The 21,500-nt window shown below is 39.8% G+C and overlaps 1 protein-coding gene across 1 annotated transcript in view; it reads right to left on the reverse strand.

Moving 5' to 3' along the window:
• Window positions 1–21,270, reverse strand: part of ATP10B (ATPase, class V, type 10B) — a 43,897-nt gene extending 22,627 nt beyond the window's left edge. The window contains exons 1-5 of the mRNA XM_010282479.1: window positions 20,996–21,270; window positions 19,736–19,930; window positions 7,501–7,705; window positions 4,025–4,110; window positions 623–729 (exon numbers count right to left, since the gene is read on the reverse strand). Of these exons, the coding sequence (XP_010280781.1) occupies window positions 623–729; window positions 4,025–4,110; window positions 7,501–7,705; window positions 19,736–19,930; window positions 20,996–21,270 (868 nt within the window). The remainder of the gene's footprint in view (window positions 1–622; window positions 730–4,024; window positions 4,111–7,500; window positions 7,706–19,735; window positions 19,931–20,995) is intronic.
• Window positions 21,271–21,500: the final 230 nt, after the last annotated feature.

A 21,500-nucleotide genomic window follows, 5' to 3' on the forward strand; every position in this document is an offset into this window, starting at 1 on the left:
CCCTGGCACCGTTGCATTTGATCTGGGCACTGACACTGTCTTGCTTGGTTCATGTCTTTACTGCTTGAAATTCATGGCTGCGTGGACACGCTATGTCTGTGTCAGCGCAAACCTGTGCTGCCGCCACCTCTCCCGGCAGCTCCAGCAGCTGCTCTCGCTGCCTGGCGCTGGCACAGCTTGGCGTTCTGATGATTTTTTTTCTGCTGGGTAGCTTCAGCTGCACCCGCTTCTGCCCTGCGGAGGCAGCGAGACCTCCCTTAGGGCAGCCGTGTAGATTTTATGCCAGATGGAATTAGTGTTATAATCAGAGCTGCAGAGCTGAGAGTTAAACTCACCTTAGCGATTTTTTACTTGTCTGGATATTTTCGCAAGATATTGCAACGATAGCAAGATATCTGACATACACAAGGATACTGTCACTTGCCAGAGACCCAGCGCAGGACTCTGGGCTTTTGAGATGGACGAGTAATACCGTTACTTCCAAAAGTTATGTAAACTTCCTATGCACTACCAGTTCTTAAAACAGAATGTCAAACTGTGGTGCAATATTAAACTACACTTATTTACTTAAGGATATTTACAGGGAAAGTCTATGTTTAGCTAGATAGAAAGTACATTTTACCTGCATATATAACAATTCCTCTTGCAGCCTCAGTATTTCTGATTGTACAGCCACGAAGCAAGAGGCTTTCAATGTTAAAACCAATCCGTTCATGATTTGGCTGCTCCCTAGAAGAAAGAAAATAAAATAAAGCAATGCCTTTTTCTGTTCTGATATAGTATTAAACAGATTTTTTTGTGTGTGTCTATTTCAAGCTGAAATCGAGGAACTGTGAAGGCCCTGTTTTGCTTGTATTTCGCTCAACTTCAGTAAAGACTCCAGCAAGAAGTTACAGAGAAGTCCAAGCACCTCTTCTAAAGACCGCTTGCATGGTGTATGTATCATGATGTCAACATGAACACTCGGTACCTTACCTGTCAGATTCAGTATTTCATAATTGAAGCCAGGATACATTATGTGACTTCATTCGGATGAAATGCGTCTCGAAAGCTGAGCAGGGTTTGCCTGCTGGCCGAGGTTCGGACGAATACATCTGCACCCTGCGAGAGCCTCTGTGCCTCTGTCAGACACCAAAAGGCCTCTCATCTTTGTGAGCCTCAGTTCACTTGAACAGTCTCTAGGCTGAGGCTCTCTTCCTCACCCTCACACTGGACTGAAGGCTTTTCATCCTGGCTGAAGATGACCTGTCACACGCCAGATCCTTCTGCTAGCAGAAGAGACCGATGAAAACTTAATGGAAATTATGAGATCAATGCTCCAGCAGGCAGGCGATTTGTTACCTGCCTCAGAAAATGAAAGCATAAAACTAATTTTTCTCACAGTTTTTATTATATACCCTGCTGGGTTCGTCCTGAGATCTTTACCAAAGCTGAGATTTTTCACTTCAGTCACTCCATCTGGTTTTGTTATGTAAATATCAGCATAAGAAGAGATTTTTTCCCAGCATATGTATATTTTGCTACTTTCTATTTGATATTTGGCATTGCATTTACCAGTAAACTGCAGCATCACTTAAACAAAGGGCAAGGTTAGGTGCTATCTCAGGGCTAAGTACAGTCTGGTGTCTGTGTGCAGCTGCACATGGTTACATGATGTCAGACTAGACAAGTGAAAAGGTTTAGGTACCACCAACATACAGCTGGTAGAATTGTAAAAAATAATGCCAGAAACCTGTTTTTCTGGGAATCTAGATTCAGTCTTTGTGAACTTGTTTAACAGATGCCTTCTCATATCCCTCTGAGCAGAATTTGCTGTGGTCAGGCATGTCAGATGGACGTCACTAAGTTCGTTCTTATAATTTTTAGCAGAGAGATTACTGCTAGTGTTTTATGGCAAGGCAACAGAGCCTCAGTAATTTATTAAGTGTTCTCAGAGAAAAATATAACCTGTTCCAAGTAATCTGTTTTTACAAAATAGCTCAAAATAACAGCAGACCAAAGACAGAAAGTCCACTAAATGTTAGTAAATAATTTTCATTGCAAATTATTTCATCTACCCCTGAAGTGGTGAGAGAAAGGCAACTAATTTCATATTATCACAGAATCACAGAATCACTAGGTTGGAAAGGACCTTCAAGATCATCAAGTCCAACCATTAGTCCAGCGCCACCATGTCCCCTAAACCATGTCCTGAAGCACCACATCCACACGTTTCTTGAACACTTCCAGAGATGGCGACTCCACCACCTCCCTGGGCAGCCTGTTCCAATGCCTGACCACCCTCTCGATGAAGAAATTTTTCCTAATATCCAATCTAAACCTCCCCTGGCGCAACTTGAGGCCATTTCCTCTTGTCCTATCGCTAGTTACTGGGGAGAAGAGGCCAACACCCTCGTCGCCACAACCCCCTTTCAGGTAGTTGTAGAGAGCAATAAGGTCTCCTCTCAGCCTCCTCTTCTCCAGACTAAACAACCCCAGTTCCCTCAGCCGCTCCTCATAAGACTTGTGCTCCAGCCCCCTCACCAGCTTCGTTGCCCTTCTCTGGACACGCTCCAGCACCTCAATGTCCTTCTTGTAGTGAGGGGCCCAAAACTGACCACAGGATTCGAGGTGCGGCCTCACCAGTGCCGAGTACAGGGGCACAATCACTTCCACCAAGCAGGTGAGATAAAAGATTTCCAAAAGAGATTTCCATTACAGACTTTCAACAGAGATTTGAAGATTTTGAAGCCAGTCCTAGGTCCTACGGGTGTGTATTTGAGTGTGTGGTGTTGTGACATATCACCTACATTTCTATAATCTCAGTGCTCTTGTGCCATATTACAGCAGGCTAATTGGAAGGATTGCCTCAATTTAGATTATACCCAACCGTCCTCAAAGCCAGCAACCCCAGCCAGCGATCAATACAAACCTGGCCTCTTCTTCCCCTTTCAAGATATCACAGAAAAGAGGAAATGGCATTGCTCTTGGAGGCGTCATTCTTACAGGGCATCAATCCTCAAGAGCAGATTAAGCATGGTCAGTGCTAACGGGAGAGAACGCTCAGGTTTGCTCATGTCAGAGGATCTGGCCATTTGCAGCTGCTCCTGATGCAAGACTCTCACTGCATTCTTGCAGAGACATTAAGTCCTACTTTAGCTACTAGTAAACTTCACAAAGCTGGGGCGTAGGTAGGGTTGCTGGCGCATTCACACGGTTAAATTATTTGCATAATGTGGGGCATGGGGCATGGTCTGGGGCAGCAGGTATTTCAGCTCTCTGTGTGGTGTTGGAATCAGCCTGGGCAAACAACTGCTCTGAAGAGGGTCTCGGGAAACAGCTGCCCTGTATTGGGGAGTTCCCAAAGAATTTTAGGTCATGAGTCATGCCATAAATATTTGCCTTATAGCCAGGAAATGGGCTAAATCTGCTGAATTTGCTAGTATAGATTTCCCTGTTATGCCTGTGACAGAGTTATTTAATGAAGAAAGAACATCAGGAACAGAGGATGTGGCTTTTTTCTCACATACATAGGTTTACACCAAAAAAACCCCCCTCTTTTTTATACTAGTCTAACACATTGGTTCAGTAGGGTTTTGCTTGCTTGCTTGCTTTTTCTAGCTTTAAGAAGAAAATCCGTTTTTTTTGCTAGATCTTGGATACCTTTTCCCTGTGGCCTGAAACATGAAGAAACTAGAGCCATGCAACTGAGTATCGTTAAACATCAGGAAGGATTTAGATTTAAAATCTAGCCTAGCCTAACCCTCAGGTCAAATGTAAATGAGCTTATGTCTGAATTCTGAAAAGAGCTGAAGTCTTGTGAGAACAGTTTGTATGTAACAATTGCAAATCCGACGTCAAGCCTTGGTCCTGCCTTGCCTCAAAACACAGATTCTACTCTACATTTTATATTGACTTCTGAATCCAGGAATAGATAATAATGATGTCCACCAGTTTCTGTAAAACATATTCCTTTCATCCAGTTACTCCAAGAGAAATATTGAAGTTCAGATACAAAATGCGTTTATGGATAACAAATACTTACATGTACCCTTTGAATTTATTGAGATCATTGTTAGGCATTTCACAGATGATGGTATTTCGGAAAAATTCGGGTTCAAACGAAGTATTCTGCAAGACGAAACGCATTGAAAATGAGTGTCAAATCCAATTAGTACTTGAAATGCTAAACACTAAGAGCAGCTAAATACAGGCCACCAGGATCGTTGGGGGCTGGAGCACTTGCCCTGTGAAGAGAAGCAGAGGGAGTTTAGCTCGTTCAGCCTGAAGGATGGCGTCAGAGGGGCTGAGTAAAGATCTGAGATCTTCCTCTCTTGGATTAACAACTGGTTAAATTAAATGAAGAAAATGCTATGTATTGGACAAGACATCACAGATGCTAATTAGTGAAAACATCTGTCTTCTTTAAAGTGAAGGTAACAAATAGTTCGAATCATTTATGAAACAAAACCAGCCTTCAACCAAAAGCAAGCTCAAATGAAAATAATTTCAGGATTTATCAGGATTTTGAAATATTTTAGAAGACTTACATTATGATCCAGGATGGTATAATCACAAACTAAGAGCCCATACATTTGAATAAAAGTATCACATTCAAATAAAACTAAAAGCAAGACTAATTAGCAAAAAAACGCCAATCCACAAACCAACCCAACCCCAAAATGAACAAACAAACAAAACCAGAAGAAGGAAGGCAGCAGAATACATCCAAAGTGCTGGGAGAGACAGAACAGGACAGAGCTTTTCAGGCTAAGTGCTCCCTGAAAAAGAGCTTGGAGCTGAACTAAGACACACTATTTTGCTTGATTTCCCCTGTGTTCGAGGAAACAGGTTTGGGTTTTGGACTGCATGAAGCAGTCCAGAAAGCAGACAGCATGAAAAGTACTTGACTCCCATAAGTGGTGTTTTTTTTCTTGACCAAAAAAATACACAAGACTTTGATTTTAAATTAAGAAAATGCAATAAATATGAGATGTGAGAAACATGAAAGAGAATCATTATTGCTGTGCCATAAAACCTTCAAAAGAACTGAAACTCACTTTAATGCAAACTCCTCTGATTAGGAAAGCTGGAAATCAAGTCTGCTGCTGGGCCTCCCTACCTTTTTCCACAGCAAGACAGACTTCCAGAGATTAGACTCCTTCAGAAACTGCAAATCCTGGGAATCCTTCACTGCAGTTCACAAAAACTTTGCCAGACTGCAAGAGGAATTCCTTACACTGCCAGTCCTCAAGTCTCAACTTTTTCTCCACTGCGCTTTAATTCTTACATTATTTTCTCTCTCCTGTTCTTTTTTTTTTTCCTGAGCAATACATATATTCTTTTTCTTTAAAAAAATTTATAATATCTAAGTACAAGCAAGTAGAGAATCTGATCTAAAAAAATAAAGTTTGAGGAAATACAAAAGCTTGATGAATATAAGGGCATTTTGTATACCTTCTGACCCATGTGGCTGAATATTTTTAGAATCTCTTTCAAGAGATATCGTTCATCTCTGTTGAATCTTGTTCAACTTGGTAAACTCAACAGGAAGAATAAACTCAACAGTAGAATATGAAGATGCAAAAGGCACCTGGAGGGCTTATACTAACAAAGAAACCTAACAGGCTTCTAGCTAGAAAGGGGTAGAGAAGGGTGATTCTTTCAAAATTTTTTCTTTTGATGACAAGAATTTTGCATTTGAAAATTCAAGTTAGAAAATGGCATAAAAGGGAAAAAAAATCGTTCCTCTTTTTTACAGGTAGGTGAATTCGATATTCCTAGCATATCCTGAAACACAGAGCTAACCCCAGTTCATATGTATTTCCTCCCTCCTTAAAGAGTCACACTTTATAGACACAATTAAATCTGAGTAAGTTTTATGCAGCACATAAATCACAGGACAAAAAGCTCAAAGCACAAGGAAGAAGTTGGCATACTAAAACCTGTACATATGATATTTAGCGCGCTGGGGGTTTTTAGCCAATGTACTGTTTACATTACTACATTAAAATGACAGGGTAATGATTGACTATTTAAGCTCTGACCTTCCTGAACGTTGGCTATCGCCACGGTCAGAACTGCGTTCCACTCTGCCAGTGTAACAAGACTGCGTAAGTATAAACAGTTCTGGGCATACAGGTTACCTAAATAACAACTCAAAGTCTGAAGAAAAGAGCTGTGAATAGGCAGTCTGAAGCATAATTTGGCGTGCCGGGATTTTCTGATTTAAAGAAAGACTTCCTCGTATTATGAATGATTGAGGCAAAAGTTTGTATGATAGTAGAACACTCTGTTTTCCTCTAAAAGCAAAAATACAAAACCTAATCTGTAAACTATGGCTACATAACACAAATGCAGCACTTTTATTTTTGCTATTTAAGTAGCCAGGTTATTTATTTTTTTTCTAAATCTCTACGTATTAAAAATCTTCAGTGTTTCTCGGGAAAAAACCCTCTCCCTAATCATCATTGGAAAGCTCTGGAAAAGGTATGCTTTATACTATGGCATTCACAACCTGAGAAAGCCCCTAATTGTGCTTGAACTTAAACTTATAAAAATATAAACTTTTAAAAACATAGCTCCTTAAACTCGTTCTGTGTTATTTGAAAAACTGACCTGCTCTGTTTGAAAAGATATTTTAAAATGTAACAAAGTACAACTCTCCCTAAGTCATATTTTCTTGTTTACATCCGTACATCTCTCTGTCAAACAGAGAGAACAAGAGAATTTGTTTATCAAACAAGAGAATATACCAGTAAAGTGTTTGTAAAAAGGAAATTATACAGCCGAGGGGAAAAAAAGGTGATTTTAAGAATTCAAACTGCATCTCTGCTAACAATCAAACTGATGTCAAACATACCAGTTTTATTTAACTTTTCACATTTTAATTTACCTTGACTTCCTGTTCAGTTGCTTATTATACTCCTATAAAAGGTTCCATTATTTCATGACAATTTAGCGTGCCTTAGAGCAGTTCCTAGTTGCACGGCCGCACTTTGGACCTGCCTAGAAACGAGCAGTGGTGTGTCAGCTGCCGCAGAGGAGCAAAACCCCCAAGGAAGCCTGTGGCCACTTTGGAAGGGGGGCCGTGTGCTGTCTTCCGATTTCCGCGCAGAAATAAGTCACTCAGTAGCCGTGGCTTTGCTGTGGGATGCGCCGAGTGCCGTGGCCACCGGTGCTGTACGGGTGGCTTACACATAGGAACGGCTTGCTGCTGTCCTGGCTGGCGGCACTGTGCGCGGTTGCTTACGCATCTGTTGCCGCCGTTTGTCTACTACTGTCTGAGATAATCTTCCTTTTTATACATCCATCCCTGGGCCTGAGTAACGGAAATCATTTGGGACAAACTGCTGCTTTCCGTAGAGGGTGCTAGCTCCGACAGCAAAACGCTTTCACAGCTGTACGGGCGCAACCAGCCCTTGGCTGCCACCAGACCTGGTGCGCTTCGCGGCTGGAGCTGGCGTGCAAAAGGGCCCGGACCAACCGCGCGCTACGTGGCTGCGTCTTCCGCAGGCTCACCTGGCTGGAGAATCCCATCACGACGTGTCGCTGTTTAAGGTTGGTCTCGCCATCGAGGTTGGCAGTTTCCAGGTGACAAACCCCGTTCTGGTCAGAGGAGTACAGCAGTAGGATATCGGCTGGGATGGTCTCGTTACACCGCAGCTGCACAAAATCCCCCACTCGGACATCCTTCCAGCATTTCTCCACATAAGCACGTTCTTCTCTGTCACATTAAAAAGATGCCACGGGTGAACAGAGACATTAGGAAGGCAGCCCCGGGTTAGCGGGGCTTAAAAAAAAACAAAACGGGGGGTGGTGGCACATTGCTGTGGGTTTTTTGAAAGACGTGGCACAACAGCTAGAAATTAATGGTTTAGACACTTCCATATGACATCACTTCACAATATATCATGTTCAAATTAAATATTTACACGGAATAAAAAGAAACAAAAGTTCTCTTTCATCCTATTATTAGCCCTATAATCTCCATAGCAAAAGATAGGAAGTTGTTCAGGCTAACAGAGGTGTTTTAAAGTATCTTATTCAAGATTTTATACATTTCAACAAAAGAAATCAGTCGTTTTTGACTATGTGACTATTTCTCAGATACTTTCCGACAACAACATATAAATGCTGAAAGAAACAAACTGCTATCTCAGCTACACTTCTTTCAGGTCTCTCTCCAATTTGAAACTCTCAGAAGGTAATTACAGATCTTGAGCTCAGCCCACAGAAACAACTTCAAGCGGTAGAACAGCAGACAAATGACCCCTTAATATTAAGCAAAAAAATGCAACTATAGCCCAAGTGCAATGGAAAAGTTAAGATAAGAAATAAAGAGCTTCTAAATTTAAAAGGGAAGGGAAGGGAAGGGAAGGGAAGGGAAGGGAAGGGAAGGGAAGGGAAGGGAAGGAAAAAGGAAAGGAAGAGCCTTCAGGAAATAGCAAACTTTTTTTGACTTTACCTTTTCAATAATTTATCCTCTTAATCATCTAATCAAACTTGAAAACCACACAGCAAGCTCTGAAATTCGTTAATGGGAAAACTGCATGGGCAACAATGGCCCAGATCCTCTAACTCTTTGAGAGGAAATTACGTTTTCAATGTGAATAATTGGATCATCCTATGTCTTGCTTTGTAAGAGGGAAAATGCTCATGATACTTTAGCAGACAGACAGTAAAAGGCTTTTTGTAATGACTCAGAGTCTCATTTTTGCTTAAGTTTTTAATCATCCTCATCTATTGCCTGAAGAATACTGTCTTTCAGTTAAGTGTTTGCACCGTGCGAAGGGGAGCAGCGATACCACAGATGAAGTGTTTTGCTACAGTTCAAAGCACACATCCAAGCCTTGCTTCGGAGTCAGGCCGAAGGCTACTTCCTCCTCACCTACTTTCCTGGTCTTCTGTAAAGGAGAGCCAGCCATGATGCTGCCAGGCAAGCCCTCGTAATCGGCTGATAGTCTTATCTGTAAAGCCACATGAAATAACAGCTTCCTGCAAGGGTTATACAGACAGTTAAATTCTGTGCATTTCCCAGGGGTGTCCACTCAAAAAAAGATCCCCCAAATCCTAACTATTTAAATCCTTTTAATGCTAGATGTGAGGCGCTTACTAAATAATGGTATTGTAGCAATAATTCTTCCTTCTTACATTAACTTTTCATTCATGAATTCTTCATTCTTCTTTCTTCTTTTGTCTGACTCTATTTATCTGCATGTCCTTTTTTCTTTTGCTCAACAACAGACATAGAAGACCCCACTGAAAACAGAGGTTTGTTGTAAGTTAATTTGATGTTGCTGTGCATTTAAAAAAAATAATTGCAGATCAATTTCTATTTGAAAGGTATTTAAACAGGTGCATGTTGAGTATTTATTGCTCTACGAAGTGGGTGCTAACGTTAATACAGCAAATCAACGAAGTAACTAGGAATCCTCCCCATGTTAAACACTTTCTGGTGTAACTTCTTAATTTGTTTGTTTAAAACATAAAAATGAGAGTACAGAAGCACATTAGAGTAAACAGATGGCTTGTCTTGCTATCCTAGGCAATTTGAATTACATGTAATGTTTGCTGTGACTTCTGCAGGGCGATCCTACCTCTCTGTACATCAACTCTTGCACAGTTCTGAAGTTTATAGAAAACACTTCTGTTTTTTTCTCCTCATAAAATGCTATAGAAGGGCCTTGCCTTCCACATCAGCCTAAAGAAACCAGGTTAGCAAATACACTCCACAGAAATCACAGATTTGTAATATTTTTTTCAATAATTCCCTATGAAACATACATTACGCATAAAGCTTCAGGTTCTGCCCATTCACTAATTACAGAGGAGACGGTGAGTCAGAAAAGCCAAATGACCTCTTTCAGGTCAGAGGAAAAGTCTCAGCACGGGGACTAGGGTTCAGGAGTTGCTAGAATTCCAAACCTGTGTTCAGGTGAACAAACTGTCCCTTTCTCCCAACAAGCATTGGGTTTGGCAAAGAAACACATTTTATATTCCTGAAAGAACTATTCAGCTGGAGCTGTAAGATTAACAGTTTCCTACAGTACAAAGGCTTTCTACAACTTTGTAGAGAATTACCAATGGATGGAAGGAAGAAAAGTACTCCACAAGGAAGCTGGTGCACCCCACAGCAGCACCGGCCCAGTTGCCTTACCAGATTTCTCAAATGAAGCAGTTTCCCTTTAGCAATTCCTGTAACTGGGAACACTGCTCGTTTACTGTTCAGTGATTAAAGTTCATAGCACAAGCTCTGGTTGCTAAATAAACAGAGGAGCTTCATAAGTCTAAGATGGGCTGATGAGAAATTTATAAAAAGGGCAAACACATTTATCCAATAAAATAAACAAGATGTGGTGATTTTCAACAGGAGGAAAGCTGGAAATCTGATCAACAGCACACTTAAAAAGTGTTCCCTTGCTGTCCTGGGGCAATGGGTAGCATGGTAAAGCCCATCGGGGATAGTGCAGACAAAAAGAGGCAGTTAGCCTTGAATAGTCGAAGTGAAGTCCGCCAGATGTTGTTGGACTGATCATATCTGACCAGAAGGCCTGAACTAAATAGACTTTATGAAGTAATTTCTAGGAAAAAAAGGATCATAAAAATATCCTGCTGTGGCTGGAGAATGTGGGGGAACATGAATAAATTATTGACCTTGTATCATCAATTTCATTTCACATCCTTGGATTCAATAAAGATAAATTTCAAACAAAAACTGAGTCAAAATGGATGGTGAATGGAAGCAAATAAAAATTATTGTTCTGCTCCCTAGAGGAGATTAGATAAAAGTGGTTTTTCATGTCTGTGAGTCCTAGATTGTCTTAGAGAAAGATCTTCAGGAATCTTTATCACCCAGAATTATCTTATCAACCAATTAACTCAGTGAGTCTTATTTCCTTGAATTACTGCACGCTCCATCTCAGGATCCTTTGCAGTTTGAAGTAAAGACACTGTTTGCTCCAGCTTTCATCCCCTAAATTGCCACTAGGTTATAACACTTAGAAAAAAAAAATCAGTGTCATGAATAGACGAAACCAAATGTTTGTACTTTATCGTATGTAAATTCGCTAGAATGTTATATTTGAAAATGGCCCCCCTTAAGCATCACCTACTTTATAAAAAATGCTCGTGTTCTGAGATTCTCAGTTCTACGCAGACAACAGGCAGAATTACACAGCTACTTACTCTTTACAGTCTTTTTGCAAATAGAAATCCCACATGTTTTTATGCTATCAAGATTACACCAGCTGTTATATGGAAAAATGTCACAAAAGGTTTTCGAAGACCACTTTATGGCCATGACCTCACAGGTAGGAGTTACTGCCATAAAACTTTGAAAAAGTGACAACAAAGGAGCAGATTTAGGACTTGAGGAAGGCACTAGGCTGGAAGGGAACTGATTCTGAAACCCGTCCATAGGTCAGAGTACATCACAACTTGGCTGATAGTATTCCTGAGCTAGAGATACTACCTGAGCACAAAAAGGCACCGTATTGTCCACGCCAATTCACCAGTGGCTTCTGCCACACTGCTATTACAGTGGCTGGGAAGGTTGTTTTTGCAATGTAGACATCAGCCCAGCAGCTTCAATGAATGATGTCATTTAGGAGCAGTTGGTCGGTTGTGTAACAAGCCCTCATTAGCAAGCAGCTACAGTCCTTCCCCATAGTCCCAAACTCTCTCTCAGCATTTGAATACTGGTTTAAGAGAGCGACAAGCATCTTTTAAAGATAACGGGAGTGAAATATTTCTAAAGTCTAATAAAAGACATCTTTAATTATACTGTTTTGGCATTCCAAATTCCTTAATGTTAGCGATAGATCCTATCTTTTTATGTGCTAAAACTGTCTGTAGCATGCTAACAAGGAAGTTATTCTCTCGATGATAAAAGACACCTATATTAAACTTCTGCAATCATTTCAAGTTTATGTGGACTTTAAGTAAGTATCAGAACTTTATAAGTGTATTATATGTCCATACACAAGGTTTTGGATTTTAACTTGCCTTCTTAAATCTCTGTGTTGACTTTATAATGACCTGTACCAAATGAAGAAGTAAAATAAAATATAAGTAAAAAGTATTTTGAGAACACATTTGCTTAGACTTTACTGGGTTCATTTTCTAAGTTATGGATTATTGTATTTAGAAAAATCTAACTTTTAATACTGCCTTGAACAAAATGCTATTGTTACAATTCTGCCTGGCAACATTGGAGCGAACAGGGAACCCCAAGATCCGTTACTAAAGGACTGCTAATCATTAGCATTAGTTTCTAAGAACTCCCATTAACTTAACAAGTTTCTGGAAGCCACAGCCTAGAACAGCTTTTTTGCTACAGCCATCTCCTTTCATGACCACGTAGCTCTTGAGGTCACATGGTAGAAACCCGTTTCTCTCCAGGTTTTAATGGTGTTTTAAAATTTCAGACAGTTAGGATGGAACCTAATGCCATGAGGTCATGATTCTGCAGGTCTCTGAGCCAAAACCATAGCTTCTCATTTATTTGCCCTTTGTCTTTAATCGTTAGCTTCTGCTGCCGTCTGCTAAACCATTGCACCTTTTCTGTGACGCAGCTTTAAAAGCCTTGGCAGGTAATAGATCTTGATGAAAGCTCCGATAAAGCAATACACACACTGGTGGTAGCATTAGTAACGTATTTATGGATTTTCTTCCACAGAGAGCAAGGATCCTCACTGTAGCAACACACACTGACTGACGAGGTCTGCCAGCTCGCTGCTCTTTGACTTTCAAGTGCTGCTGAGTGTTGCAAACTTGACATTTTTCTTTTGCATTTAGTCAGTTTAGCATGTCACGTATTTCTTCACCACACAATCAGCATGCTCACCATAAGATGAGTTCATGTTTTAATCGTTTCTTCACAATTTTGGGACCCCTGGTTTCAAGCAGTTGCATGGTGACACAGCCAACCTGAACGTACTGTTGGTTTAGGCCATTTTCTGAGCTCGCTGGAAGTTTGAAGAATGCCTCAGCTTGCACACACAGAAGGCACCGTTTGTACCTTCAGTAAAACTCACTGTTAATTCAGGTATCCGTTGTTAAACTAGGTACAAAACTGAACTACATACAAGAGTTTTATGGGCGACCGAGTAAGCAGGGCAGAGGATGCCCACTGCCAGGGATAGTCCCACACGGGGAATGGGATAGTCATGTCTGACATTAAGCAAGGGAGAGGCATCGGACCTTTCCTGATGGGAAGTGAGTTGCAATAATATAACACATCATAATCCTGCAGTCATTGTAACTTATTCGTATTGCTACTTTTATAAGAAATAATTCATGTTTCAATTGATGAAGATTCGTGCCTTGTGGCTGTCATAGGAATGCACCTTCAGCCGTGCAAGGGCTGGAGATCTTCAGCAGATGAAATTCATGCACCCTTCAGAGAAGGCACCACTGAGGTGTAGAAGCCTTGATATTGCTCTGCCCAAGAAAATAGATTGCAATGTTGCCTGAGGGGATGTGGTGGGACTCCAAATGGACCAGAGGCTTTAGAGTCTCTTTTTTTTGGCATATAAAATGAACCCACTAAAGCCTCCAGCAGCCTCCTAGTCTTTAAAGTTATGCTTTGTCAGAAAACAAAACTAATAAAGCAGAAAGAAAAGGCTCTTTAACAAGTAAAAACTCAGTGCTGCTGAACAAGACTTTAAATGAAAGCATTGGCAACAAATCTCTTTTTGCTTATTGCTGCCCCGGCAGGATGGTATTTTCCTCCCGTTCTGCTTTCTACTCCGCAAACTTCCAGGTTCAGCCTGGGTTGAACGAGCTGCGTATGACGTTCACTGGGTCCAGAGAAAAGTTGTCTTTTTTCTTTCACCTCTGAGATTTGACAGTAGGTCAATTCCTGTTTTCAGGCATGCTCCCTACCTTTCTCTGCTATCTTCCCGATGCCACAGACCTCTGTTGGTCATTGCATCCCTGGCCAACCCCAGCTGCTCTCCCAGGCACGGGGAGCATCAGGGGAGGTGCATTCTCTCCTCCCTTCAGAAGGTCCAGCTGATCACAGCATACAAAGGAAGTTGAAACAGAAAGGCAGCCTTCATCTTCACTACTCAGCTACCATTTCAAGAAAATATAAAATATTCAAGTGTACTATATATTCTGTAACCTGTGGACAAGGAGATCTCCGTTGCTGTCATTTTTCCTGAACAAGGAATCCAATATTTGCCTCATGATTTACAACACTGAATTACAGAAATTCAATCGACTGAAATACTTCTCTTTCAAACCAGTGAGTCTAGCTTAAAGCATTTCCAGCAGCTCTGACTTCGTGCAACACAGAGATGATTTCTTTGATTTTTCCTATTTCTTTGTTTCACTGCTCTAGGACTAACCCAGATTCAGCGCTGATGCAGAAGTCTTAAAAACTTTTAAAACCTTACACTTAGCAGATAAAGAGTCACAGCGAAGGCCAGCATGACTTTTTTTGTATCACAGACATCGGTGGTCCTACAGAGGAAGAGGAGATTGATGCTTGTAGGAACTATTTGAAAACCACAGGGCCTGAAAGCATCACGGGGAACTTTCTCTTGAAAAAGTAATCAGGCTATCTCATCTAGGATGCCTGTTGACTTACCGAGTTATCTGTCAACTCCCCAGGATGATTCCAAGCATATAACCTAGGCTTCCCTGAGTCGCTATCTCAGATATCCAGCTTTAGGTGCTTAAAATTAAGCAATGTGAATAGCTCAATGTTTTTATGGCTGCTGCTACCTGATGTATGTGCATTGTGAAGTGTGTTGCTGTGTCATCTTGAATTGTGCACAGGTCTTGCATTTGTACCTGAGTGTCTATTGAGAAAAATTTAAATTAAAACTTCCAAAACTGTGAAATTGATGTAAAAATCTGTCTGGATGCTATGGACCATTTACAGACCATTATAGCTTAATCCTAGGGGTATATCAGATCCAGGCCACACATGAATTACATACCAAGTAGTTCCTTGAACATTACAGAACTTCAAGAAAATTAAATAATAGCTTTTAGCAACTGCTGGGTTGACATTCACTTACAGATTTCTATATGACATTCAGTGCCGGCCCCTGTTTTTAGTAAGGTAATGACAAATTGGAGAGAGTTCAGAGAAAAGTAACCAAAGCAGGTTGGTTTGGAGGGACAGACTGACAAGAAAGATGGAAAGAAAGATTGAAAGAGTGATCTACATGTAGATCTTGACTAAAAGGTATCTGGGTGTAGCAAAATGAACATAATAAAAATCACTCACATTTGAACATTATAATTAAATGTCATAGAAGAATAACTAATTAGAGTTGCATGAAACCAGGAGACTTGAGGAATTTGAATGCAATTAGAGAGGGATAATAAAGCATAATATCATAAAAATGCTTTGACAACCACATTTTGTAGTAATGTAAGCCCCATTTCTTGGAAAAATTAAAAGCAGGCAGAGTATATTTTAAAGAAAACTAGAAGAAAGGAGGCAGCTAAACAGGTCTGTACCATCTACAATTAAATTTTTTGTTCTCTTCTTTTGGTGTTGTGTGATTTGTTCTGACAGCACAACAGTTTGTATACAATTAGTATGATTCCGAAAGTTTTGGTTCAGAAATTAAAATCTCCGCAATCAAACACCAGACCTAAGTTATTGCATCTCCCCGAGACACTTTAATGCCTATTAGTTGTCTCCCATTTTCTCAATTAAACAGTCTTTAAATATACTAGTTGAAGCATCTTTTTGTTCATTTGACTAGCAGACTAGATTACTCATTCCAGCTGATCTTTGTGAAAAGAAAATTAGAAGAAATGTGTTTACAGGGCAGCCTATTTAAATTCAATTTCCCTTCCTCCTTGCTGAAAGAAGGCGAGTTACTGCATTTCCCTCAGTCTTCAAGAAAGTTTTGAAGAACATCCAGCATTCGGAAAAGACTGTTTTGCCTTTGTATTTCTTTTGGAACAGGAACCAGAGTTCTTGTTATTGAAATCTGAACTAAAGACAAGACACTCTCCAAGATTAACTCTTAAAATCTAAGTAATTCTTAGGGTGGAATATCATTTGCTCTATTAAAAAGAATTCTTTGCTGCCACAAGATTAACAAGATCTGCAGTGTCTTGAAGAAGACTTTCACCTATGTTAAAAAATTACCTACAGCAGGTGATTCATAAGGAAGAAAATTAGAAGACATCATGCTCTTCCATGACTTTGCAGCTAGCAAGAAGAACAAGAAATATCAGCTTCCCAAAGCGCTACAGAAGCTTGATTAAAATTATTCATGATATAATAAGCTGTAGCTACTGATCTGATGGCAATTGTAATTACCCATGGTTTTTCCAGACAGGATGAATGCTACAGTCTGAAGCTCTCCTCATCTTCCTTCCCCTACATCCCCTTTTCGGGCCATAAAACTTTGGTGAAAGAGAAGATTCTAGAAAAGATTTATTCCCAGATCAAAGTCTTTTTTATGGGATGGGATAACCAATTTTAAGACAGGCCTGTGTCAAGTTTCTGCATAAGAAAGCACTCATGGCTGTAACTTGAATCTGGATCTGTACATATGTTCTAATTCCATGTGGATGTTTTTCTTTTATATAAACCAAGTTTTATTGTATTTCCCACTTCCTATATTCCCATGGTAAAAGGCTTTCAGACATAAATCAACAAGTTTGCTTTATGTAAAGAGGAAATAAATAAGATTCCTATGCGGCTCCATTCATTAGTACCTACTGCACCACCTGTTCTCTTTCATGCTGGTTTTAACAAGTGTTCTCAAATAATCCATTGCCTCATGGATTAACGCAACATTGAAAAGATTAAAAAATCCAACTAGATTGCAATCTCAAAGGTAGGCAATTTTGCCACCCTGCCTAAAGAGCTACAATTATTGACAGCCTTCATGGTGGAAAAGAGAAGAAATCTTAAATGAACAATATTTGGAAACTTGTAAACTGCTTTTTTGGACAAGTTGGCAAGGAGAGCAGTGAGCTTTTGTTTCTGACAAGTCATTATCCATCTGTATGGATAATATAGCCCCCAAACAAGCAAATCCATTGTTTTCCTGTTTAACCAGCAGGATATAAAAATAAAAATCTGACAAACATGTGCAAGAGAAACAAACAGAAATGACAGCACTGTGTGACAAAAGCCAGATTTCTGCAAGATCTTGCTTGTGAAAGCGCACATTATGTAAAGCACTGTTGATTAATTTGAGGGATGACAAGCAACATTCACGGAGATGGAAAGTTTTGCTCTTCTGACTCCCAGATGTGATATTTTAACGGGGAGAAGTAATTTTCTACTTTGCTGAGAGAACAGTTTTGATACAATAAAACATAATTTTCAAACTTCTCAATGTCCTAAGAGCAAGAGGTCATCAAAATTTTTCAAGAAGTGAGCACAGATACATGTAATTCATTCATTTAGAGATGACTGAACAGAGGCACATATTACTTCTACTTCCTATTTTCAAACTGCAGTTTTACAGTTTTATTTTACACACAAGCTAGTAAAAGAAGTACAACTGAAAGCTAGTATACAGCACGGAGTATAAAATTTAATGTAGTTCAAAGGACTACATTTTTAAGAGGTTTCTTGGCACCTAAGAATGCAAATAGGTCCCATGACAGATTTTGTTCGTTGCTACCTTATATTGATAGAATTAAGCCCTCTTGAAAATTCCTTAGAAATCCAGGTGCTCAGTAGCTATTTAAGCACCTGTTTTCACTGCATTCCGCATTTAAGAGGCCGATAGCCACCTCAATACCACAAAACTCAAACTTACCTTCCCAGGCTGAAAATGAGGTTTAAACAAAACAAGACATTTCTTTCCCTGTATCGGAACAAATACCAGTTGTTATATAGTCACTGCAATTTTTCCCTGTTTTCCAGCAGATATTTATTAATTTTTTACACAAAAACCTCACCATTGATAAAAGGTCACAAGCCAACTTTTTTGGTAATAAAAGCTGTATGAAACTCACCTGCTGTAAATGTAGCATCCCATATGATTGATTTCTTTGTCTAATTTATAACGCCGAAAATCCTCCCAAGCATCTTTAATGGCTGTAATGGCCATTATAACACAAATTGGGATCACAGAAACTTCTGGTTGGAAAGCATTCACCACTGGCACAAAATTCAGCAGTGCAATCACCACAAAATAAATATTGGCAAAGCGGTGAAACTGCTCATAGATATTTTTAGGGAGGAAAGTCAAGATAGTATATTTTGTGGTCTTAATTTTATTGGAGTCATAGTATCTGTTTGGATTTTCCTTCCACTTCTTACTTTCAAAGGGCAAATTGGAGATGATCACTCGTTTATTTTCATTTTTCTTCTTTCTTTTCTTTACTCTTCCTCTCTTCTCCAGCTCTTCGCTTTGGATTTCAGTGTCTGGAGCACCACACTGGCAGCAGGTTTCCTTGAAAAAATGTTTTTTCCATACCATTCTGGAGAAGCAGCCTGGAACACTTTTCCTTGACATCTTGTTTTCCTCTCAGAAAGTAGCCTCAAGTTGAAAACCAACAAAATTAGAAGAGTTCAATAATCCAAATAATCCCAAGGGGTGGAGATAAGAGTGAAGATGTCCAAAGCCCAGGGCTGCCTCTCCTCCGACTCCGGCCTCCACCTGCCTAGGGACAGGTATCATCCTGACTCAGCTGCACCAGATCCTAGAATCTGCCGAGGAGGCTGCACCTCACATATGACAAAAGCATCCCGAAAATTTTGTTATTCCTGTTAGCAGACGCCTGGAGGCTCCATTCAGAGCACTTCCCTGGCACAGCCAATCTGCTCGCATCAACTGTCTCTGTTTTAACCCAGAGCAGCGACAAAGCTAAGAACGTACACACAATTTTCACGGTTCACTCTATGAGTTTCTGAATCATTTTATAAGCCTGGGAGTCGCCAGGAAGTTCAAAGGTAATGGGCAGAGCTCTGCATCCGAGAAGTCAACACAAGATTGCTATAAGCCTCAACACAGACAGGATTTCTCTCCTTTACTTCCTCTAGCTACTATTTGTTTTCATGGCCATAACATGGAATAATAAACAAACAAAAAGCTTAAGAAGAGATGGAAAAAGGAAGAGGCCCAGACATTTAAACTTCTTTTAAATGAAAACTCCTATCTATTGCATTGTGCAGTGACAAGCTAAGCAGCCTCAAGCCAAGAAACTCTGATGAAATCGAAATGTTGCAATAAAAATTGCACATGAAAATATTTCTTCCTTCTGAGTCAGTACTGAGCAAACATTGCACATTGTGTTGTGCTATCTCCAGAGCGAAACTGTGCTGTATGGATCATTTGTGTTTACTGGAAGTCCTATAAATTTTTTTGCAGTTCCTGGTTATGCTTCACCTTGAATGTAGTTGATTATTAATTTTTGTATTTGTGGTTTTAGTGTGAAACGTCCAAAAGATATTGCTCCAATTTGTTAAGCAGCCCCAGTAATCCTTTCCAGACTTGGACAAGTTTCATTTTTCCTCCAGATCCTTCTGCTACCTGGAGAGGATGTTGTGTGTGTTGGCAAGCTGGTCTGAAAACTTGGAATGAAAACTTGTACATCAGCACATGCTGCTGAGACGTGAAACAAAACTTCAACGATATCAGGATGACTTAAGTGAGATAAATGAGGCATTTTTAAAGGCAGAAAAAACTCTTTTATAACAGCTTTTCCAAACTTGCTGTACTCCAAAGGGTCAGTGAGGGAATTACTGCAAAATCAGATGAGCAGTTTCCACTACATCAAATGTAAGGAAAAATAATTAGTATAGTTTACTTACTTGTCATATACCCTGGTTTTAGAAAAGTTTATCGTCTTATCAAATCGGTATTTTCTATAGTCTTCAATAGCATCCTTAATCATACTGGCAAGCAGCACCACAATCAGAGGCAGCATAGTAATCTCCCTGTGGAAGACTTCCACTTGTGGGAACCAGTTCACAACCACCAGAAAGAAGAAATAAAGATTACCCAGCCTGAAAAGGTATAAAATAAAAGTACTCAGAAATTAGAATGTGTCTGTTACTTAATGAACATCTCCCATTTTCTGTCAAAGGAACATTAATCATTTCACTCCTCTACAGTCCTCTTCTTTTCCCAGAACAAATCAGTTGCTTAACTGAGATGCTATTCTCTTCTTTAGAAGAGCCTGAGATACGTTTTAATAATACTACAGCTACTTCCATCTTCCACATATTACAAAGACTTTTTATTTCTAGGAGTGAAAACTTTAATGATCCCCCACTGCCTCAGTCTTGAAAATGAGCATAAAATCAAACAAAAGCCCCCCAAAAACTTAAAAAACTAAACCAGTGTAACAGAAAGGGTATAAAACCCCACATGTTCAGAATTATGGAAATGTCCCCATCATGGATTCATGAAAGATTCCACAGGTGGAAGGTCAAATTACAAATGTGTAAATCTAATATATGGAATTAAAATTTCAAAGCTAGAGATGGATATATAACTTTTCATTTGCCTTTATCATAATGGTATTTCCCTCAGCATCTTATTGACATGATTAATTACGCCGGGGGGGGTATACCTAATTTCAAACTAGCATTTGGAAAGAAACCTGACCTAGCACTTGCATATACACGTATAATGTTTGTAAGTCAGTAGACAAAGTCACTTACATGCCATTAAAAACATACCAAAAATAATTTATGAGCCTCTGAAATCTACAGAATTTCACAGGTGTCTCAACACATCCAATGAATGTCTTTTCATGTCCTTAAAAATTAGGGTTTTATTCAACACAGAAAGAGAGGATTTTAAAAAGAAAGGTGATATTTTAACGTAGAAAATTCTTCCAGTATTCAAATAAGAAAGCTGGCCACAGCATTGGTTAAGCACACCTAGTGTCTACTTGCTTTAAACCTCCATTTCAGTGTGAATTGAGTGACATTTGGTTACAAATAATCATCAGCAAATTTTAGTAATGTGGCAACTACAAAAGCAGCCCTTCTCCATCACCCTCAGATAACACTGTTGCAGAGAGAGCTCTTAAATCTCATGTATCATTGAATGAACATTTTTACCTGTGAAACTGCTCAAAAAGGTTTTGTGGCAAAAACGTGAACCACGTGTATTTTGTGGTCTTTATCCTGTTTCCAGAATAAAACGTAGAAGCTTGTTTCCAGTCTTTTGACTGCCTCCCATTGTTGGGAAACACAGTCCTCTGTTTGTTTAAGTCGAGTTTTGGTTTGTCTCCGACAGAAAACAGCAGTGGTGTCGATTCTGATAGAGTCTGGGAGGGACTTTCAGCTCCTCGTCGCTGCCAACGGTACAAAGCAGAGTCCACAGACAAAGCCATTCACAGCAGGGATGTCAGGCTGAAAGACAAATGCATGACAAGGACTGAAAACCAATTCCATTCTGGTAGAAAATTGACTTCATGTCTTGCTAGCAGAGGTTGAAAGCAGCAAACAATACTCCTGTTCAGTGCATTACACGTTCAGTCTTCGAGCTCAGAACTTTCTGCAGAGAATGCAGAGAATAACAGAAACAACAAAATCTTCAATATGGAAAAATCTATTTCTATCT

The sequence above is a fragment of the Phaethon lepturus genome, unplaced genomic scaffold, assembly GCF_000687285.1.
Source record: "Phaethon lepturus isolate BGI_N335 unplaced genomic scaffold, ASM68728v1 scaffold5470, whole genome shotgun sequence".
NCBI lineage: Eukaryota > Metazoa > Chordata > Aves > Phaethontiformes > Phaethontidae > Phaethon > Phaethon lepturus.